Here is a 23,919-nt window from a genome sequence, read left to right on the forward strand (position 1 = left end):
GCTTGATCCCGAGTCCCTTCAGCGGGCTTGATCCCGAGTCCCTTCAGCGGGCCTGATCCCGAGTCCCTTCAGCGGGCCTGATCCCGAGTCCCTTCAGCGGGCCTGATCCCGAGTCCCTTCAGCGGGCCTGATCCCGAGTCTCTTCAGCGGGCCTGATCCCGAGTCCCTTCAGCGGGCCTGATCCCGAGTCTCATCAGCGGGCCTGATCCCGAGTCCCTTCAGCGGGCCTGATCCCGAGTCTCTTCAGCGGGCCTGATCCCGAGTCCCTTCAGCGGGCCTGATCCCGAGTCTCATCAGCGGGCCTGATCCCGAGTCCCTTCAGCGGGCCTGATCCCGAGTCCCTTCAGCGGGCCTGATCCCGAGTCTCTTCAGCGAGCCTGATCCCGAGTCCCTTCAGCGGGCCTGATCCCGAGTCCCTTCAGCGGGCCTGATCCCGAGTCTCTTCAGCGAGCCTGATCCCGAGTCTCTTCAGCGGGCCTGATCCCGAGTCTCTTCAGCGAGCCTGATCCCGAGTCTCTTCAGCGGGCCTGATCCCGAGTCCCTTCAGCGGGCTTGATCCCGAGTCTCTTCAGCGGGCCTGATCCCAAGTCTCTTCAGCGGGCCTGATCCCGAGTCTCATCAGCGGGCCTGATCCCGAGTCCCTTCAGCGGGCCTGATCCCGAGTCCCTTCAGCGGGCCTGATCCCGAGTCTCTTCAGCGAGCCTGATCCCGAGTCCCTTCAGCGGGCCTGATCCCGAGTCCCTTCAGCGGGCCTGATCCCGAGTCTCTTCAGCGAGCCTGATCCCGAGTCTCTTCAGCGGGCCTGATCCCGAGTCTCTTCAGCGAGCCTGATCCCGAGTCTCTTCAGCGGGCCTGATCCCGAGTCCCTTCAGCGGGCTTGATCCCGAGTCTCTTCAGCGGGCTTGATCCCGAGTCTCTTCAGCGGGCCTCGGCGGTTTTACTGAGGAAGACAAAGGACTTTTTTATTTTTACATTTCATCAACTGGGTGGTTTAAATAAAGGGGGGGGGGAGAGAGAGAGAGGGGGGGGGGGGGAGCTGGTAATCCTCATTTCATCCCAAAAACCCCCCATTTCAGCTTCAGCCCTTATCAAGTGTGAGCAGCCCAGAGCGGAGCGTGCTGGAAACGATGACGGACATGACGTCACTTGTGGCCCCCCATCCTTTAATTACATGTTTCGCCTGCTTTGTTCCCATGCACACACTGGGCTGTAAACCCCACTTGACTTGCCGATAGCCGGACCATAAAAACTGCCGTATTTATTATGCTCGAGTTTCCTTCATGTCCTGCCGTCTCCCATTAGACGCACACTAGACACACACTAGACACACACTAGACACACACTAGACGCACACTAGACACACACTAGACACACACTAGACACACACTAGACACACACTAGACACACATTAGACACACACTAGACACACACTACACACACACTAGACACACACTAGACGCACTGCAGCCAGCGATAAAACATTCCAGTAATTCCTCCGCTGTTTGTTGTGGGATTATCACACAAATACTAGTATTTAGTACAGTACACCGAGTGTTCCTGAAGTGTTTCTGTGGTAATGGCGTCCGTGCATAACTGCGGCGCACTGACTTCCTGTTTCTACTGCAGCGGTCATACCAGCTTCCTGTCTGTTGGCGCGTGCCTATTGACAATGGCGTATTTTTCGTGATGCCTGCAAGATTTACTTTTTTTTGGGGGGGGGGGGTCCCCTCTTTTTTCCCCCAGTTGCATCCGGCCAATGACCCCACTCTTCCGAGCCGTCCCGGTCGCTGCTCCACCCTCTCTGCCGATCCGGGGACGGCTGCAGACAGGGTTACCAACTCCTTGAAATGGAAATAAGAAACAGGGGACGGGGACGGGGGTTGGATGGACAGGGTGGTGCAGGCATGACAAATATAATGTACCTTACACACTACACACACACACACACACACACACACACACACACACACACACACACACACAGCTCTCCCAGCCATCACACAAGGACAAACTTAGACGCAGACGTGGACAAAGACCCTGCATGGACGGTACCGGGGGGAGGCCGCCGCCATCGTCCCTCACCGGAAGCGCTGGGCAGAACATCACATCAAGGCCGCCACAGTTCTGGAAATCGCAACTGTGAGCCGAGCAGGAAACGGCGCAACATCAAAACAACCACACAACGAAATATCTACACGTCGAAGAACTGAAGTTAAGTCACTGACCGTTTCTACGCCATGCCTGTGCCGCCGCCCGCCTCGGGCGCCGCCCGCCTCGGGCACCACCCGCCTCGGGCGCCGCCATATTCCCATCAGGGTTTCCGGCTGTTGGTCCCTCCAGGTGTTTAGCGTCCGTTGCATGTTGGAATCCCACAAAGCCTCCAGAACATCCTCAAGGACACAGCGCGCACACACACACACACACACACACACACGCACACGCACACACACACGCATCCAGAGATGTACACACCCAACCAAACAGGAACACACAAAAATTATGCACAGGAAGCATGCACAGAAGTATTAAAGCACGCACACATACACACACACACACATATACAACCAAACAGGCACACGCAAAAATTATGTCTGGCTACACACAGAAGTATTCAAACACACACACATGCATGTACACACACACACACACAGACACACACATGCACACACGTACACACGCACATGCACACACACATATACAACCAAACAGGCACACGCAAAAATTATGTCTGGCTACACACAGAAGTATTCAAACACACACGCACACACACACACACACACATGCACACACATGCACACACACACACGCACACACACACATGCACGCACGCGCCCATCCCTCACACACTGCCCCCCCCCGTCATCCCCAGCCTGATAAAAAGATGATGATTGATCGTCCATGCTTCTGCTGGAGGGACATGATGTCATCCCCTTTCCACCCGTCTGTCTTCCATGCATGTCTGCAGAAGTGCGTGTTTAAATGTCTGTCTGCCTGTCTGTCTGTCTTCATGACTGTCTGTCTTTACATCTGTCAGGCGGCTTTCTGTCTGTCTGTCTGTCTGTCTGTCTGTCTGTCTGTATAACCGTACGTAGAGACAGCCTTTCTGTCTGTCTCTACATGTGTCTGTCTGCCTGTCTGTCTGTCTGTATAACCGTACGTAGAGACAGCCTTTCTGTCTGTCTCTCATGTGTCTGTCTCTACATGTGTCTGTCTGCCTGTCTGTCTGTCTGTATAACCGTACGTAGAGACAGCCTTTCTGTCTGTCTGTCTGTCTGTCTGTCTGTCTGTCTGTCTGTCTGTCTGTCTGTCTGTCTGTCTGTATAACCGTACGTAGAGACAGCCTTTCTGTCTGTCTCTACATGTGTCTGTCTGCCTGTCTGTCTGTCTGTATAACCGTACGTAGAGACAGCCTTTCTGTCTGTCTGTCTGTCTGTCTGTCTGTATAACCGTACGTAGAGACAGCCTTTCTGTCTGTCTCTCATGTGTCTGTCTCTACATGTGTCTGTCTGCCTGTCTAATCTTGTTCTGTATCTGACTAGCTGTCTGATTGAAAGCCAGCCTGTCTCTCTTTCCCTAAATTTGACTTCCTGTCTGTCAGTCTACCTGAGGCCTGGATATCTGTCTGATTAATCTGATTTCATATCTGTCTGATCAATCTGATTTCATATCTGTCTGTCTGTCTCTCACCCTCTTCTGTCCGCCTGCTTGTCTGGAACTCACCTGTCTGTCTTCCCAAACTGCTTCCCACTTTTCCTCTCTAAACTACCGAATGACAGACAGACGTCTCACCTGTCTGCCTTAAACCTCTCCACCCAGACACACTTCTCCATGCAGACACAGTTCTCCACCCAGATACAGTTCTCCACCCACCTGCAGTTCTCCACCCACCTGCAGTTCTCCACCCACCTGCAGTTCCCCACCCAGATAGAGTTCTCCACCCAGACACACTTCTCCACCCACCTGCAGTTCCCCACCCAGATAGTTCTCCACCCACCTGCAGTTCCCCACCCAGACACAGTTCTCCACCCAGACACAGTTCTCCACCCACCTGCAGTTATCCACCCAGACAAAGTTCTCCACCCAGACACAGTTCTCCACCCACCTGCAGTTCTCCACCGAGACAACAGTTCTCCAAGGAGACACCAGCACCGCTGTGTCTCAACCTCACATGGGGTTGAATTGTGTGTTTTGCTGTCCTCATTTTCCACGTGTGTGCGAGTGTGTGTGTGTCCGATCTTTTCATTATGTCCAGCTGTTTCTGTGTATATATATAGATATATATATATATATAGATATATATATATATATAGATATATATATATATAGATATATATAGATATATACATGTGTGTGCTTTCCGTTCGTGCGATGTTCTGATGTGTCAGGCTTGTTCTGTCAGTTTCATGTTTCAGCTGGAGCCAAAAGGAATTTCCCTCCTTGTGGACAAAAAGGTTTTATTTATTCTGCCAAGTTCAGTTCAGTACAGCTGTGTCCTGTCCTGTCCTGTCCTGTCCTGTCCTGTCCTGTCCTGTCTGTGTGTGTGTGTGTGTGTGTGTGTGTGTGTAGACCTGCTGTGACTGCTGTCTGCTGGGGAAGGCCGCCCAGGAGAAAGGTCTCCCCTGTGACCACAGCCTCTCGGTGGGGTACCAGTGCGGCCTGGTGTCCCGCGCCTGCTGCGTGGACGGAGCCCCGGACAAACAAACCTCCCCGACCGTGGGTAAGACACGCTCGCCGGGCTCAACCCTGAAAAGCAACGTCACCATTTTATCTTGTACCCCTACAATACTGTTACCACAAACTCACAATTTGCTCTTCAGCCGGGCAGCACAAGGACAGAGTATCAGACGATAAGTGTATGGTGGCCTTTAGACGTGGAGGACAGACTGGTAGAGCTGCAATAAGGCCTAAAAATGACTGACATGTTTATTTTTGTACGTTTCGGAACGAGACCCTCGTTACAGGCATACTGAACAATACACCAACACTGCCCCCTGCTGGATACATATGGTCAGTGCTTTTTTTTAGCATCACTCCGGGAGGGTGGGGGGGGGGGGTAACTTGGCCTCCTCCACATGGAGGTCAGAGGTCAGTATCAGCCAGTAGGGAATCCGCGTCCTCATCGAGGTCGCACGTGTTCGTTGGAACATGACCGTGTGATGTGGGGGCTCTGCTAATCACCTCAGCAACAAGATGTTCTGCAAGTGGTTTGACCCGGGAGCCCGTCGTGTGTTTGACAAACCCGATATCCAGTTGGGGCGCTCATATAAAACGGGTTTCACTGCTAATGGGACGTTTTGGGAGATGTCAGGCGGTCGACACGTAATGTGAAACATCTGTCATGTGAACAGGCCAGCGGTTCTTTTTCTCCTCCAGCCACAGACAAGGGAAACGAAACCAACGACGGCGGAGAGGACGCCTCGCCCAACGACCAGTGCAAAGGTGCTGTATGATGTTACCCCAAAAACAAAGTGTAATTGCATTTCAAATGTACGGTTTCGCTTCAACACATTAACACTTTGTTTAACAGGGAACGGGAACTGCGCTCACCAGTGCGTGGGCAACGGCACCTGTGCCTGTTTCAAAGGCTACAAACTCAAACCAGATGGGAAAAACTGTGAAGGTGAGTGGCCTTAATAAAACCCTTCAACTTGCCAACTTGAGGTTTGTTAGTTTAAGAATCAGTCGGCTGATGTTTGCCCCCACCGCCGCCACCCTTGCACGATCTGCCTGTGGAGGAGATCTCGGGGCAGATTCGGGACACGCTGAAGGGATTATAAATCCCAGATGGTCCTGGATTACCTCTGGATGTTGGGGGGAGTGAGCAGTGCTTGCTCTGCCAGTCTTATGGACACCACAAAAACATTCTTTTAAGATGGATGGATGTTAGTATGGGGCGGCAGGGTGGCGCAGTGGTTAGCGCGGTCGCCTCAAAACAAGAAGGTCCTGGGTTCGAGCCCTGGGGTAGTCCAACCTTGGGGGTCGTCCTGGGTTGTCCTCTGTGTGGCGTTGGCATGTTCTCCCCGTGTCTGCATGGGTTTCCTCCGGGTGCTCCGGTTTCCTCCCACAGTCCAAAGACATGTAGGTCAGGTGAATTGGCCGTACTAAATTGTCCCTAGGTGTGAATGTGTGTGTGTGGCGGCGGCCCTGTGATGGCCTGGCGGCCTGTCCAGGGTGTCTCCCCGCCTGCTGCCCAATGACTGCTGGGATACGCTCCAGCATCCCATGACCCTGAGAGCAGGATAAGTGGTTAGGATAATGGATGGACGGTAGTACAGATAACCAAGACAAAGTCCTATGTATCCTTATATCTGTGTATCAAATGATTGATGATGGCAACTCCACTCTGACAAGTAATGGAAGACTATTAGCAGCAAAACCTCCTACATACAGTGCATCTGGAAAGTATTCACACCCCTTCACTTTCCCCACATTGTGTTATGTTACAGCCTTATTCCAAAATGGATTAAATTCCTTTTTTTTCTCTTCAATCTACACACAATACCCCATAATGACAAAGCGAAAAAAAGGTTTTGTAGAAATTTTTGCAAATTTATTAAAAATAAAAAAACTGAAATATTGCATGTACATAAGTATTCACACCCTTTACTCAGTACTTGGTTGAGGCACCCTTGGCAGCGATTACAGCCTCAAGTCTTCTTGGGTATGAAGCTGCAAGCTTGGCACACCTATATTTGGGGTATTTCTCCCATTCTTCTCTGCAGATCCTCTCCAGCTCTGTAAGGTTATATGGGGAGCGTCGCTGCACAGCTATTTTCAGGTCTTTCCAGAGATGTTCAATGGGGTTGAAGTCTGGGCTCTGGCTGGGCCACTCAAGGAAGTTCACAGACTTGTCCCGAAGCCACTCCTTCGTTGTCTTGGCTGTGTGCTTAGGGTCGTTGTCGTGTTGAAAGGTAAACCTTCGCCCCAGTCTGAGGTCCTGAGCGCTCTGGAGCAGGTTTTCATCAAGGATCTCTCTGTACTTTGCTCCATTCATCTTTCCCTCGATCCTGACTAGTCTCCCAGTTCCTGCCGCTGAACAACATCCCCACAGCATGATGCTGCCACCACCATGCTTCACTGTAGGGATGGTATTAGCAAGGTGATGAGAGGTGCCTGGTTTCCTCCAGACGTGACGTTTGGCATTCAGGCCAAAGAGATCAATCTTGGTTTCATCAGACCAGAGAATCTTGTTTCTCATGGTCTGAGAGTCCTTTAGGTGCTTTCTGGCAAACTCCAAGCGGGCTGTCATGTGCCTTTTACTGAGCAGAGACTTCCGTCTGGCCACTCTACCATAAAGGCCTGATTGGTGGAGTGCTGCAGAGATGGTTGTCCTTCTGGAAGGTTCTCCCATCTCCACAGAGGAACGCTGGAGCTCTGTCAGAGTGACCATCGGGTTCTTGGTCACCTCCCTGACCAAGGCCCTTCTCCCCCGATTGCTCAGTTTGGCTGGGCGGCCAGCTCTAGGAAGAGTCCTTGTGGATCCAAACTTCTTCCATTTACGAATGATGGAGACCACTGTGCTCTTTGGGACCTTCAAAGCTGTAGAAATTTTTTTGTACCCTTCCCCAGATCTGTGCCTCGATACAATCCCGACTCGGAGGTCCACAGACAATTCCTTTGACTTCATGGCTTGGTTTCTGCTCTGACATGCACTGTCAACAGTGGGACCTTATATAGACAGGTGTGTGCCTTTCCAAATCATGTCCGATCAATTGAATTTACTACAGGTGGACTCCAATCAAGATGTAGAAACATCTCGAGGATGATCAGTGAAACAGGATGAACCTGAGCTGAATTTTGAGTGTCATAGCAAAGGGTGTGAATACTTATGTGCATGCAATATTTCAGTTTTCTATTTTTAATAAATTTGCAAAAATTTCTACAAAACCTTTCTCACTTTGTCATTATGGGGTATTGTGTGTAGATTGATGAGAAAAAAAGGAATTTAATCCATTTTGGAATAAGGCTGTAACATAACAAAATGTGGGGAAAGTGAAGAGGTGTGATTACTTTCCGGATGCACTGTATATACTCTGAAGATTGCAATGTGCAATACACATGACATCCGGTAACAGTACACTCAGGTCCCTCACTTCCCTTAACCATCACCTCATTCTATCCCAACAACTGCTGTTCATATTGCTTCTCTGTTGCATCATATTACATTTGCTGTAATCTATTGACCGTTGTTGCACTGCTCTTGCTCTATCCTGGGCTTTCTGACTAGAATGTGGATCACTATATGTTGTAGAGCAGACAAGGACAACATCCTGTGTATCCTTATATTGGCAAATAAGTGATTCTGAGGATGGATTAATGGTGAATAGCTTTAGTGATTCTGAGGATGGATGGATGGATGAATAAATGAATGGTGGCTAGCTTTAGGGTCTTTACATTAAGACTGGAATGAAAGTCAGACGAGTATCACAAACGGAAAGCATCTCTGCCACAGCCGAGCGAAGTCGCCACCTCATCTTAAATCTGTGGTTGTGTCGCAACACGTCTGCTGGACTGATCTCAGTCAGGACAAATGAATGTTTAAGTGCATTCGGCTGGCAATATAATATTGTTTAGTATTAGTGACCAATGAATCTGTTTGTTTGTCCTGACTCTAGAGTGGCCATCCATCCATCCATTAGCCAAGCCGCTTATCCCAATTGGGGTTGCAGGATGCTGGAGCCCATCCCAGACTCTAGAGTGTAATAAATCTAAAAAACATGACGTAAAGATTTTGTCATTTAGGCCAGAAGAACAAATTTAACTGCTGTGAACGAAAGTAAGAAACGAGAATCTTCTTTACCATGGTTTTAGTGGGAACTAACTTTCACTCTACTGAACTGTTCTGAACTGTACCGCCTCATCTTTCCAGCTGTTAGAAGTCTGCTAAGAGAGAGAGGGGAAAGAAATGAAGTAAGCTGAAAATAAGATGGAGCAAGGGTGTCAGAAAGTATCTAAAATACTGAGAGGGGGGGACACAGGGAGGAACTTCTCCAGAATAGGTTCAAAAATAAATGCACCAGACAGTATGAGAATGATTCATCAGGTAAGGTCAAGGATGTAAAAAGAGGAATGTTCTGGCCAGCAGAAAAAAAGGTGGAATAAATTGGGGGGGGGGGGGGCTCCCCCTTCTTTTCTTTTCCTCTCATCCCAAACTACAGACATTAATGAGTGTTTGCTTGGGGCCAGTAACTGTCGGGGGGGCGAGCGTTGCATCAACACTGAGGGCTCCTTCCGCTGCCAGAGAGAGGTCAGCTGTGGAACCGGATATGAGCTCACCGACAACAACAACTGCAAAGGTCGGTCGGCTGCAGCGCTCCCTGCTGGGCAGTCACGCTATACACAGATTCCCTGGTGATCTTTTTTTCAAACTACTTAAAGGGGAACAATCACAATTTTCATCTTTATGTCTCTCTAGATATGTTGTAGGGATAACACTCTATCAGCAGCCAGAATACTGCACAGTCTTCCGTGTGAAATACCACTGAACTTGTGCAGACAATCAGCAAATATGAAAACTTACCACCTGGGTTACCGCGTTGCAGAGGCAAAGCCTTAAACACACGAAGAAACGCTGCTGCAGGTCGATTGGTTCTCGGTAGTTGGAACGCTCCTTCTTCAGAAAGGGTCCCAGCACTTGCACCCGTTGCTACGGTTACATGCACACTTTTTGCATTCTGACTGAATTCATTGCAGTTGAAGATTTCGGTTCAACTGTACATGGGATGTGATCTAATACGGTCTGGTGTTTACATCCACTGACGTGTTTAATCGGAACAGCTGCGTGGCATGCTCTGTGTGACGCCCTTTTTCGTGGACTTGTTTGAATAGGTCGTCATTTCTTATTTTCCTACTGTCCGGGCGTCCAATAATGTTCAGTTCTTTCAACAGTTTCTGATCTCATTCTGGAGCAGCTGGCAGTCTTCACCGGGCAACGTCTGATCCAGATACAGTCCGACTTTTGCGAGGGAGAAGGATGTCAGTCTCTCAAGTGGCAGACCACAACTGTCTTTGGAGAGATACGACCCGCCGAAAGTCTGTCTTGGAGCACTAGCTACTGTAAACTACTAATAAGACACGTTAGCCGCTAGCTAACGGGTCTGATCCTTTAGCTGAGCGGTCAGTGATGTCGCCTTGTGGTGCAGTACACCCCGTATCGAATCCCGCACCGGGCAAGAAAAATAACCGGTTACACTACCTACCTACTTTGGCTAAAAACAAGCCGGCGCTAGCTAGCAGCAGAATCCGCTAGCGGGGGGGAATCGGCGAGCGTGAGCAAAGGCAGGAAAGCCTAGTCTGAGTTTTAGGTAGCCACGGGTGAGCAACAGTAGGACACGCTAATGGATTAAACAGCAATAGGCTGTGTTTCCAGAAATAGGGCGCAAAGCTCAGCGAGGAAGGATAAACGAACCCGTCGTCACCTCCAGCGCCACGGAGTGGCAGACTAAAGTGCGACGAAGTCCGAACTACAGTCGACGATCGGATGAAATAGTACAGGCAACCCACAAAATCAATCAAACGTTGAAAAACAAGGAAGCGGAGCGACAATCGGACGGTTGTCAGCTGGCCGCCGGATGTGACGCAGCAGGGCACGCGCATGCGCAGAAAGAACGCAGCCAGGAAGCGGCCAGGTTGAATCGTTGGTACAATTTTTTATTCAGTTTGGGCTTTAAAACGGGTTATAATCGGAATATTAGCCTTCATTTTACCGCCGAAAACGGCCACGGTACAGCCGCAGCTGTGGCGGTTCCATAGAGTGCGACTCCTACACCACATACGTAGGGAGAAGGCTGAAAATCCTCTTTTCCTTTAAGATCCCTGACGTCGAAAAACGACCGTTCGGTTTCCCTTTCAGACATTGATGAATGCGAGAGCGGCACCCACAACTGCGTCCCGGACTTCGAGTGTCAGAACACGCAGGGGTCGTTCCGCTGTCGTCCCAAGGTCAAGTGCGGTGCCGGCTTCATCCAGGACGCGCTGGGCAGCTGCATAGGTGGGCGCTACACACACACGTACACACATACACGCCATGGCATTCAGAGACAACTCCAGCACATGCTCTTGGGCCATGCTGGGCTACGACAGCTTCCCCAAGTGCAGACCACGTGGCCTCTGGTCTGCCCACGCAGTCCTGGGTTTGAATCTGGATCCATCTCTCTCTCTCTCTCTCTCTCTCTCTCTTTATCTATTTTCCTATCTGTCTGTCTGTCTATCTGTCTATCTGTCTATCTATCTATCTATCTATCTATCTATCTATCTATCTATCTATCTATCTATCTATCTATCTATCTATCTATCTATCTATCTATCTATCAACCTGTCTGTTCATCATTATCTCTCTCTCTCTCTCTCTCTCTCTCTCTCTCTCGCTCTCTATTTTCCTGTCTGTTCATCTATCTATCTATCTATCTATCTATCTATCTATCTATCTATCTATCTGTCTGTCTGTCTGTCTGTCTGTCTGTCTGTCTGTCTGTCTGTCTGTCTATCTATCTATCTATCTATCTATCTATCTATCTATCAACCTGTCTGTTCATCATCATCTCTTTCTCTCTCTCTCTCTCCCTCTCTCTCTCTCTCTCTTTACCCACTCTCTCCTGTCTATTTTCACTGTCTTCTATTAGAAGGGGCTAAAATTGCCAAAGTCTTAAAATAAAGGCCATGTTATACTTTGTGCCTCCCCTTTTCATTTAAACAATGTTAACATTTATTTTAGCAAAGAACGAGGCTGGAAATAAATTGAAGTAACAATCACCCTGTTTAAAAAATGATTCCCTGACCACAAAGATATGATTTACAGGATTCCTATTTTCTTACACCGAGACCCAACTTAAATTATCCATCCAAAGTTCCACCATATATATAGCTCAAGTTTTAATGTGTGGGGGAGGTCAACCACGGAATTAGATCACGGAGGGAGAGGAAACTTCTGGAAGGAAGGGATTTAGTTTGCATTGGTGGTGTCCTGCTGATTTTATGATAACATAACTATCATATGAGCATAACCCGCTTTCCAGACATCAACGAATGCGTGACCCAGATGGCGCCCTGCCACGCGGGCCACATCTGCATCAACACGGTCGGCTCCTTCACCTGCCAGAGAAACTCGGTCAACTGCGGGCGGGGATACCACCTCAACGAAGACGGCACACGCTGCGTCGGTGCGTCCAGACCTTTCCATCCAAAGTCACTAGCCACGGTGTCAAACAGTGTCATTGAATGAACACACCAGCTGTGTTTCTGTCATAACCAAAAAAAGATTACGCAGGTTTTTTAAGCACATTTTTGAAAATTCAAAACAGTTCCAACCTCCAAATCTAGTGTAATCATCATCATCATCATCATCATTACTACATTTATATAGCACTTTTCTAGACACCCAAAGTGTGTTTATGTTAGCTATTTTTAGCAAACAGAAATGCAAAAAATACCACAGTATACCAAAACATATTGTTGCTGGCACGGTGGCCCAGTGGTTAGTGCTGTCGCCTCACAGCAAGACGGTCCTGGGTTCAAACCCTGGGGGTTGTCCAACCTGGGGGTCATCCCAGGTCGTCCTCTGTGTGGAGTTTGCATGTTCTCCCCGTGTCTGCGGTGGGTTTTCTCCGGGTGCTCCGGTTTCCCCCACCATCAAAAAGACATGCATGTTAGGGGTGATACTCCTGTTGGTGCCCCTGAGCAAGGCATGGCAAGACGAACTGGAGTTGGTCCCCGGGCGCTGCACGGTGGCTGCCCACTGCTCCTAGCTGCACAGCTAGGGTGGGTTAAATGCAGAGCAGAATTTCCCTACAGGGATTAATAAAGTGTATCAAAATGAAATAAAAAATTGTGAGGGGAAATCTAAATTTGAATTGACACATATGCTATTGGTGTTTGAGTTTGCCATTATTGTGTCGGAAACGATTTCTCATGGCAAAAAGAGGGCCACCCTCTATGAATGGTGTATTTCACACATGGCTTTAAGTGATTTAATAACCTTGTGGTGCACGGGATTATGGCTTCTAAACGGTGGCCTCAAAGAAGTGGAAATAAAAATTGACGGGAATTTTCACATAATCTCTCGAGTATCAAAATCAGAGGCGGAGGCAGAATCTCCACCTTCAGCCAGTATAAGAGCTTTTTTTTTAAATATATTTTGGCATTTCTACTCAGCTCGGAGAATATCCATAAAAGTAGCTCACAGTAAACTTAGCCACTGTCACTTTTTTTCCTGCATACCCCCACAGACATTGATGAGTGTCAAGGACTGGATGGAGCCTGTGCAGGTCATGGTTGCATCAACCTGGTGGGCTCCTACCGCTGCGAATGTAAAACCGGCTTCATCTTCAACAGCATCAAACGGGTCTGTGAGGGTAAGCTGGAGATTCATTTGCCTAAGACATATTTTGGTAAACAACAAAATCCAAGTCAAAAAGCGTCCTTTTCTCCACTTGTGACGAGATATAATGAGATGAGGTAAGATAGTATGGAATAGGGGAGGGAAAGATAAGGTGGGGTTGGATAAGAGATGAGATATGATATCAGGTTCCACGTCCTGAGGACCAGTCTGCAATACCGGAAGTCAGCATGCCCTGGTCCCTGCCTTTGCCTGCCACCCAGTCTGCATTGCACCCTACCCCAATGCTCATCCCCGCGGGTGGTGGCTCCAGGGAGTGGTGGCTCCATCTTGCTTTTTTGGGCTGGGTCCGACCGGGCCCCATGGGCCAAGGCCCGGCCACCAGACGTTCGCCGGCGTGCTCCCTTCCCACATCTGCACCAGCAGGGGGCCCCAGTTTCCCTTTTTCAGGCGATGTTCTGTAGCCCTGCTGTTGTAATGTCATTGGATTTCTTGGGAATCGCTCGTAGTCTGGCCCATCCCCTGGGACCAATTTGCGTTGGGAGACCCTACCAGGAGCTATTGTACCCAACAACACAGCTTGCAGGATCACCGGGACACCCAAACCCCTCCACCATGTTAAGGTGGCGATTCTCGGAGGGGATGAGAGTCAGCACCTCCAAGTCTGAGGCCATGGTTCTCTACCAGAAAATGGTGGATTGCTTCTTCCAGGTTGGGGAGGACTTGTTGCCTCAAGTGAAGGAGTTCAAGTATCTCGGGGTCTCGTTCACGAGTGAGGGTAGGATGGAGTGGGAGATTGACAGGTGGATTGGTGCAGCATCAGCAGTAATGCGGACGTTGTACCGGACCGTTGTGGTGATGAGGGAACTGAGCTGGAAGGCAAAGCTCTCAATTTACCAGTCAGTCTTCGTTCCAACCCTCACCTATGGTCATGAGCTTTGGGTAGAGACCGAAAGGGTGAGATCGCGGATACAAGCGGCTGAAATGAGTTTCCTCCGTAGGGTGTCTGGGCTCAGCCTTAGAGATAGGGTGAGGAGCTCGGACATCCGGAGGGAGCTCGGAGTAGAGCCGCTGCTCCTTCGCGTCGAAAGGAGCCAGTTGAGGTGGTTCGGGCATCTGATTAGGATGCCTCCTGGGCGCCTTCCTTTGGAGGTTTTCTGGGCACGTCCAACTGGGAGGAGATCCCGGGGTAGACCCAGAACTTGCTGGAGCGACTACATGTCCAATCTGGCCTGGGAACGCCTTGGGATCCCCCAGAAGGAGCTGGAGGGTGTTGCTGGGGAGAGGGAGGTCTGGAGTGCCCTACTTAGCTTGCTGCCACCGCAACCTGACCCCGGAGAAGCGGCTGATGATGAGGTGAGATGAGATGAGATGAGATGAGATGAGATCAGGTAAGGTAAATTAACAGTAAACAGACCTAATGCAGCAACAAAAGAACAGGGAAAAAATAATAACACAGGTTTTGATCCATGTAAAGATAGTTTAGTGTGGGAAAGGATACCCTTCAAAAGTAACGCCCTGTCTTTCGGAATATCTTGGAAAAAGTAGTCAATACTAGGGAACTTTTCAGTTAAAATAAAATTCTTTTTTTTTTCGGAAACCTCCGTGAGACTTTATAAAACACAGTAGTGTTTGGCCGTTGCGTGATTCATTGTACACATCTGGAACATACAACACAACAATCCCATCTTCATAGCTTGACATTGTATTTCAGATATCGATGAATGCAGGCACTACCCCGGCCGCCTATGTGCCCACAAATGTGAGAACACCCTGGGGTCCTACAAGTGTTCCTGCACCATGGGCTTCAAGTTGGCCGTAGACGGCAGGAATTGTGATGGTGAGGCATTTGATCCCAGAAATGTGAATTTTAACTTCGCCAACACAATGCGTTATACGACAGTAATGTGAGAAGTCGTTCACGGTGACGTTCATCGTGTTGTGGGTGTGATCTTGTTCATCCGTGTAGATTTGAACGAGTGTGACAGCAGCCCATGCAGTCAGGAGTGTGCGAACGTCTATGGCTCGTACCAGTGTTACTGCCGGCGTGGATATCAGCTCAGCGACATTGATGGCATGACCTGTGAAGGTAACGTGACCTCACACTAATGTGTCCCGTACCAACAACAGGGGGTATACCTGAAGTATATCTTTAAAACTATACTTAAGTATGGGCGTCCAGGTGGCGTGGCGGTCTATTCCGTTCCCTACCAACATGGGGATCGCCGGTTCGAATCTCTGTGTTACCTCCGGCTTGGTGGGGCGTCCCTACAGACACAATTGGCCGTGTCTGCGAGTGGGAAGCCGGATGTGGGTATGTGTCCTGGTTTCTGCACTAGCGCCTCCTCTGGTCAGTCGGGGCGCTTGTTCGGGAGGGAGAGGGAACCGGGGGGGAATAGCGTGATCCTCCCACATGCTACGTCCCCCTGGTGAAACTCCTCACTGTCAGGTGAAAAGAAGCGGCTGGTGACTCCACATGTATGGGAGGAGGCATGTGGTAGTCTGCAGCCCTCCCCGGATCGGCAGAGGGGGTGGAGCAGAGACCGGGATGCCTCGGAAGAGTGGGGTAATTGGCCGGATACAATTGGGGAGAAAAGGGTGGGGATATATATATATATATATATATATATATATATATATATATATATATATACACTGAGTATAGGGCAAGGCAAGTATATATATGTATATATATTGAAGTATAAGGAAAGGCAAGTATATATATATATATATATATATATATACATACACACACATACACACACATATATATATATATATACATATATATATACACACACACATATATACACACACATATATATACACACACATATATACACATATATACATATATATACATATATATACACACACACACACACACACACATATATATATATATATATATATATACTGAGTATAAGACAAGTATATATGAGTATATATTTTGAAGTATAAGGAAAGGCAAGTATATATATATTGAAGTATAAGGCAAGGCAAGTATATATATATTGACGTATAAGGCAAGGCAAGTGTATATATATATATATATATATACATATATATATATATATATATATATATATATATATATATATATATATACAGAAGTATAAGGCAAGGCAAGTGTATTTGTACAGCACATTTCATACACAAAGGTAATTCGAACTGCTTTGCACAAGGACTAAAAAGACACTGAATAATAAAAAATAAATTAAGAGCTATAAATGCAGAGGAATAACATGCAGCAGAACTAGTTAATGAAAGAATAATTGGATGGAGTTGGATGGAGGCAGAACCTCCCAATAAAACACACTAAAGTGTGCTAACACGGGGCTAAACACGCACTGACTTATAAGTACACCATTATGTTATTCGCTGGCCCTAAACTGACTCTCTTTCTAGTTTACACTCTTATTTGTAGGAGTACCTAAAGGTGACAAGAAGTATTCCTGTATTCTGCATTTAGCTGACTTACCCAAGTACTAGTGTAGTCAAGAAAGGTGTGCAGCAGTTTTTGTTTGTTTTGTGGCGAGTTTTGCATTTAATATGCTACGCTGCTTTTTGTGTGATGCAAAGCACAGCTGTAGTGTGCTACAGGGTTAGCCTAAACCTGAGGGAAGTAGATACTACCGTGCATAACGGTGGCCACGTCACAATCCCATATGTCGAAAAGTTAGTGTATTACACCTGCAGTGTGGAAGTTTTGTTCCCCTTTCTGGCAGTGAGAGTCATGACCTCTCCTCTTTCAGCGCTCTCGAGTCAAGTCAGTTATAGTTGTACAGCCCAATATCATAAATATCATAAATATCAATATCATAAATAAATCAGCTCAGGTTGGACGGTTTGGAGGCAAAGCAAGAGAGACAAGATGGAGATGGTTTGGACATGTGTGGAGGAGAGAAGCTGGGTATATTGGGAGAAGGATGCTGAATATGGAGCTGCCAGGGAAGAGGAGAAGAGGAAGGCCAAAGAGGAGGTTTATGGAGGTGGTCAGGGAGGACATGCAGGTGGCTGGTGTGACAGAGGAAGATGCAGAGGACAGGAAGAGATGGAAACGGATGATCCACTGTGGCGCCCCCTAACGGGAGCAGCCGGAAGTAGTAGTAGTAGTAATAGCCCATTATCATGAATTACAAATTTGCCTCAAGGGGCTTTACAGCAACACAACATCCTGTCCTTAGACCCTCTCGTCAGATAAGGAACAACTCCCTAAAACCCCTTTAACAGGGAGGAACAACAGGAAGGAAGCTCAGGGAGAGCAGCAGAGGAGGATCTCTCTCCCAAGATGGACAATGTGACATGATGTTGTGTTTACACAATTTACACAATACAACACTGAAAGAGGATAACACAATTGTAATGGAATGATAAGATATATGAAGAATATGATGAGGAGGATGCCAAGCAGTGTCCGGACACCACTGGAACAGCCCAGGACCCGATCCGAGCCACGCGGCCAGCACCACCATGTACACACACACACACACACACACACACACAAAAATGAACCAGTGAAGAAAGCTGTATCAGTGGTTATCCATGTTTGGCCTCGCTACCTTTTCTCTTTTGTTTTTAAATTTAATCTTTCCTCCGAACACCGAGTTTCTTTTTACTCTGGAACTTCAGGAACTTTTCTTGGATGCTCCTCAGGTTTTTCTGCCAAAGCTTCCAAGCCCAGAAGCTTGCTGGGCAGGAAGCCCTGACGATAAGCCAATCAGAGGCATGCGAAGGCTTTCGTCACACGGGAGGTCCGCTCCGGCAGAGGAGGCATCGCTGGGTGATGTAAAACGCATCACTTCCGGTGTGCCAACGCGGGAGTGTCGCCCAACACACCAGACTTCAAACTGCGGTGTACTGCGAAATACCCGGAGGCGATAGGCTTAATCATTCTAGCTTTAATTGTTATTACCTGTTTGAGTGCTTTTGTTTCTTAAATGCCAGCTTCTGAATTTGACCTTTGACCTTCCCAGACATCGATGAATGTGCCCTGCCCACTGGAGGCCATATTTGCTCCTATCGCTGTCATAACACCCCCGGCAGCTTCCACTGTACCTGCCCCATCATCGGTTATACCCTTGCCCCCAACGGACGCAGCTGCCAAGGTAAGAAGTCCAGGAGGTTTTCCCCACCGGTCCCCCAGGGGCCAAAGGTCCCCTATGAATTTAAGCTCGAGTATCTGTGCGGTGTTTAGACTGGTCAGACTGGGGATAACTTCTAATCTGAAAAATGTGACGCATCCGGGTAGTGTGGCGGTCTATTCCATTGCCTACCAACACGGGGGTCGCCGGTTCGAATCCCTTTGTTACCTCCGGCTTGGTCGGGCGTCCCTACAGACACAATTGGCCGTGTCTGCGGGTGGGAAGCCGGATGTGGGTATGTGTCCTGGTCGCTGCACTAGCGCCTCCTCTGGTCGATCAGGGTGCCTGTTGGGGGGGGGGACTGGGGGGAATAGCGTGATCCTCTCACGTGCTACGTCCCCCTGGTGAAACTCCTCACTGTCAGGTGAAAAGAAGCGGCTGCCGGCTGGCGACTCCACATGTATGGGAGGAGGCATGTGGTAGTCTGCAGCCCTCCTGGATCGGCAGAGGGGCTGGAGCAGCGACCGGGACAGCTCGGAAGAGTGAGGTAATTGAGGAGAAAAGGGGTGGGGGGTGACACCAGCTGTGTCCAAATATTTGAAACGGCTGGCTTTCCTTACATGAACAGTGAAATTAGTATTCTAAGAAGCAATACTTTACTAAAAACATCATTTTTGAAGACGGATTCATCTATAGCTTTGAAATCTGTATCTATCTATCTATCTGTCTATCTATCTATCTATCTATCTATCTATCTATCTATCTATCTATCTATCTATCTATCTATCTATCTATCTATCTATCTATCTATCTATCTATCTATCTATCCATCTGTCTATCTGTCTATCTATCCATCCTTAACTTACACTATGTGTACAGAAGTATTGGGACACACCTCTTAACCATTGAATTCAGGTGTTTCATTCAGACCCATTGCCACAGGTGTATAAAATCCAGCAGCTAGCCATGCAGGCTGCATTTACAAACGTGTGAAAGAATGGGTCGTTCTGAAGAGCTCAGTGGATTCAAGCGTGGTGCTGTCATAGGATGCCACCTTTGCAATAAGTCAGTTGGTGAAATGTCTTCCCTGCTAGCTATTCCACAGTCAACTGTAAGTGGTTTTATTGAAAAGTGGAAGCGTTTAGGAACAACAGCAACTCAGCCACGACGTGACAGACCACATAAAGTCACACAGCGGGGTCACCGAGTGCTGAGGTGCATAGTGCGTAAAAGTCGCCAACGCTCTGTTGACTCAATAACTGCAGAGTTCCAAACTTCCTCTGGCATTAACATCAGCACAAAAACTGTGCTCCAGGAGCTTCATGGAGTGGGCTTCCATGGCCAAGCAGCTGCATGCAAGCCTTACATCACCAAGCACAATGCCAAGCGTGGGATGGAGTGGTGTAAAGCACACTGCCACTGGACTCTGGAGCAGTGGAAACGTGTTCTGTGGAGTGACGAATCACGCTTCTCTGTCTGGCAGTCTGATGGACGAGTCTGGGTTTGGCGGACGCCAGGAGAACGTTACCTGCCTGACTGCATTGTGCCAACTGTAAAGTTTGGTGGAGGAGGGATAATGGTATGGGGTTGTTTTTCAGGTGTTGGGCTAGGCCCCTTAGTTCCAGTGAAGGGAAATCTTAATGCTTTAGCATACCAAGACATTTTGGACAATTCTATGCTTCCAACTTTGTGGAAACAGTTTGGGGAGGGCCCTTTTCTGTTCCAGCATGACTGTGCCCCAGTGCACAAAGCAAGGTCCATTAAGACATGGTTGGGTGAGTTTGGTGTGGAAGAACTTGACTGGCCCACACAGAGCTCTGACCTCAACCCCATCGAACACCTTTGGGATGAAGTAGAACAGAGATTGCGAGCCAGGTCTTCTTGTCCAACATCAGTGCCTGACCTGACAAATGCTCTTCTGGATGAATGGGCAAAAATTCCCACAGATGCTCCAAAATCTTGTGGAAAGCCTTCCCAGAAGAGTGGAAGCTGTTACAGCTGCAAAGGGGGGACCAACTCCATATGAATGCCTATGGAGTTAGAATGGGACGTCATAAAAGCTCCTGCAGGTGTAATGGCCAGGTGTCCCAATACATTTGTACATAGAGTGTATATTAGCCTGTTGTAATTCATGCAGTTTAATCTAAATGCTGAATCATTAGATTGATTACTGAAGTAAGTGACACGAACATTTTGTGACCAAACGTTGCCCTTTTTTCTTTTTTTTTTTCTTTAACGTTTTTTACGGCTAGATATTGACGAGTGTGTGACAGGAACACACACGTGCACCGAGAGTCAGAGCTGCTTCAACGTGCAGGGCGGTTTCCGGTGCCTGTCCTTTGAATGTCCGGCCAACTACCGGCGAGTCGGAGAGACGTAAGTATCTGGGGCCGTGGACACGTGGCTGAGATGGGGGACTAGACAGGGGTGCACATGCACGTCTGAAAAAGTTGCCCACAGGGTGGGAGTTGTTAGAGCAAAATACAACACACACACACACACACACACACACACACACACACACACACACACACATGCATATGAAGCACTGAGTGGTCCTCTGCTAAGATATAATGGTTATGTTACAATAACAAGTTGCTCATACGGGGCATCCGGGTAGCGTGGCGATCTATTCCGTTGCCTACCAACACGGGATCGCCGAATAGAATCCCTGTGTTAACCCCGGCTCGGTCGGACGTCCCTGCAGACACAATTGGCCGTGTCTGCAGGTGGGAAACCGGATGTGGGTCTGTGTCCTGGTTGCTGCACTAGCGCCTCCTCTGGTCGGTCGGGGCGCCTGTTCAGAGGGGGAGGGGGAACTGGGCGGAATAGCGTGATCCTCCCACGCGCTACGTCCCCCTGGTGAAACTCCTCACTGTCAGGTGAAAAGAAGCGGCTGCCGGCTGGCGACTCCACATGTATGGGAGGAGGCATGTGGTAGTCCGCAGCCCTCCCCGGGTCGGCAGAGGGGGTGGAGCAGAGACGGCTCGGAAGAGTGGGGTAAAAAAAGCGGGGGAAATCCAAAAATCCAAAACGGAAAAGAGTTGCTCGTAGGAGGTCAGTGAAGGATATCGGGCCTTTTGAGCCGTAACGTTTTAATATTGAAGTAGCAGAACTCTGCATGTCCGACGTGCTCCCGGCAGGAATGATGCAACACTAGCATGCTGTTATGTTAGAATGCAGGCGGCCTGGTAGTGACATGTATACAGATCCGTTTTCTTTTTCTTTTTTTTTCCCCCGAAGCTCAGTCGAGGCTGTTTGATCCCTCTAGAAGGCTCCAGTGAAAACAGTTCTTGCATGAAACCCGTAGAGGGTGCCGTGACAGATGCTTGTCCTAAAACACTTGACAACAACAAGGCAACCGAGGCCGACTCTTCTCCCACTGCATGAGATGCACGGCAAATGAAACTTACCCCACTTCTCTCTCTCTTTTTTTCTCTCTGTCTGTCTATGTGCTTGTTTTGTTCTGTCTTGCCTCCCCCCACCCACCACCACCACCCCCGTCTTCCTCTCTCCGCAGCCGATGTGAACGCTTGCTTTGCAATGAGTCTAGCGAGTGCCTGGCCATGCCGCTGAGAATAACCTACTACCACCTCACCTTCCCCGCCAACATCCCCATCTACACCAACGTCTTCCGCATGGGCCCCTCCCACACCGTGCCGGGTGACGACATCCAGATCGCCATCGTCTCCGGCAACGAGGGCGGCTTCTTCCGGACGGAGCGGGTGCCCACCGGCGGGGTGATGTCGGTGGCGCGGCTCATCGATGGGCCGCAGGACTTTGAGCTGGCCGTGGAGCTGAGGCTCCGCCGCTATGGCACGCTCAGCTCATACTTGGCCAAAGTACGCGTGTTCGTCACACAAGACGAGCCCCGGGTGCCTTATAACCCCCTTCAGCAGTAAACGCCCGGGCGGGTGGTTGAATGGGTATGTGTGTTTGTGGGGGGGCCATAACCGCTCCTTTTTCTAAAAAGAATGTGTCATTTTCAACACATTACACGTGACTGATGGGGGGGGGTCAATTTACACTTAATGTATGTTAGTGGCAACACATCTGGGATAGATGGGTGATGATTATCCAGAGGTGTGAACTCAAGTCACATCACTGGGACTCAAGTGAGACTCACATTACATCACTAGGACTCACAAGTGAGACTCAAGTCACATCACTGGGACTCAAGTAAGACTCACATTACATCACTGGGACTCAAGTGAGACTCAAGTCACATCACTGGGACTCAAGTAAGACTCACATGACATCACTAGGACTCAAGTGAGACTTATGTCACAAATCTGATGAATTTAGACTTGACTAAATTTTTTAAAAAAGACTTGCAACTCAAACACCAGTGACTCGTGACTTGACTTGGAATTGAGCCTTTTGACTTGGAAGACTCGACACCTTCTCCGAGCCCAAAGATAGAATGCTTTTCAAAAGTGTGCAGCCAACCAGCTCTTCAGTTCCATCACTACAGATCCACTTTGAATCCATCCCTGATGAATACAAATTTTATAAAGCATTCATGATTTGGTACATTAATTATTACTCCGTTGTTAACGTTTTAAAATGGCACTGAATTTGATAAATCGCCCAATGACTTGTTGAGGACTTGAAAGTCACCGTTTAGGACCTGGGACTTGTTAGTCTTGACGTGAGACTGACGTGTGACTTGGGAAGCAGTGACTTGGTCCCACCTCTGCTATTTTCCTTATTGCTTTGTGAGTGTGTGACAATACGCCATGTGTGTTAAGCTAACATCTGGCGTGCCAGTTACATGTCAGCAAACAATGTGGTGTAATGGACCAACACAAAACATCCATTTGTGCCCAAATTTCACTTCAGTCTATCTTAATTGTGACACAAAGTAATGTGCATTGTAACATACTGTTGCACACATTGTCACACACACACACACTGTTACACACATTGTTACACACTGAATGCAACACATGTAAACAAACACGTGTCTGCGCACATCATCTGAGTTACACTTCACCTCATCATGTTGTGTTGTAAACCAGCACAAACATGACGCCGGGCCAAACTGGACACCTGAATGTGTTGAAAATATCACATCCTTTTTTTAAAGAGTGGATCAAAAGGCCAGCGACGCCGTTAACACACCGGAATCAGAGGAAACCAGCTCATATTTTTGGCAACTGTAGCACGGTGCATATAACCTACTTTAGAGCTTTGAAAATGTCTCTTAACTGTAGGTGTATTGATTATTATACAGCAGATTTCACAGTAGGTCCAACTGAATGTATATCTTCCTGGATGTAGGGTGTTTCGATAGCCGCTAGGTGGCGCTCTAGGTCAGGGTAAATCATGAAATGGTAGCGACCCCGGTCTGCCTATAATTGACTGTAATTCGATGATGATTGCATGATAGAGGCTGTCGTTTTACAGTATTTTATGGTTTATATGTTGGATGAACAGTTTTCTATTAAAACTGAAATCGAAAGAACACATGCTCAGCTCAGATCCAGTTCTTGATCACTC

The 23,919-nt window shown here is 48.4% G+C and overlaps 1 protein-coding gene across 2 annotated transcripts in view; it reads left to right on the forward strand.

Annotated features, from left to right (window-relative positions):
* Positions 1 to 23,919, forward strand: part of fbln1 (fibulin 1) — a 78,634-nt gene that overhangs the window by 20,655 nt on the left and 34,060 nt on the right. The window contains exons 4-15 of one of the 2 annotated variants that reach the window (XM_056281330.1): positions 4,567 to 4,717; positions 5,374 to 5,439; positions 5,528 to 5,620; positions 9,159 to 9,296; positions 10,853 to 10,990; positions 12,015 to 12,158; positions 13,224 to 13,349; positions 15,048 to 15,173; positions 15,303 to 15,422; positions 18,310 to 18,441; positions 20,670 to 20,793; positions 21,938 to 23,884. In XM_056281330.1, the coding sequence (XP_056137305.1) occupies positions 4,567 to 4,717; positions 5,374 to 5,439; positions 5,528 to 5,620; positions 9,159 to 9,296; positions 10,853 to 10,990; positions 12,015 to 12,158; positions 13,224 to 13,349; positions 15,048 to 15,173; positions 15,303 to 15,422; positions 18,310 to 18,441; positions 20,670 to 20,793; positions 21,938 to 22,319 (1,740 nt within the window). In that variant the 3' untranslated portion in view covers positions 22,320 to 23,884. Of the gene's footprint in view, positions 1 to 4,566; positions 4,718 to 5,373; positions 5,440 to 5,527; positions 5,621 to 9,158; positions 9,297 to 10,852; positions 10,991 to 12,014; positions 12,159 to 13,223; positions 13,350 to 15,047; positions 15,174 to 15,302; positions 15,423 to 18,309; positions 18,442 to 20,669; positions 20,794 to 21,937; positions 23,885 to 23,919 lie in introns of those variants that run through there. The other variant, XM_056281328.1, reaches the window with a different exon arrangement.

Source organism: Lampris incognitus, chromosome 6, assembly GCF_029633865.1.
Source record: "Lampris incognitus isolate fLamInc1 chromosome 6, fLamInc1.hap2, whole genome shotgun sequence".
NCBI lineage: Eukaryota > Metazoa > Chordata > Actinopteri > Lampriformes > Lampridae > Lampris > Lampris incognitus.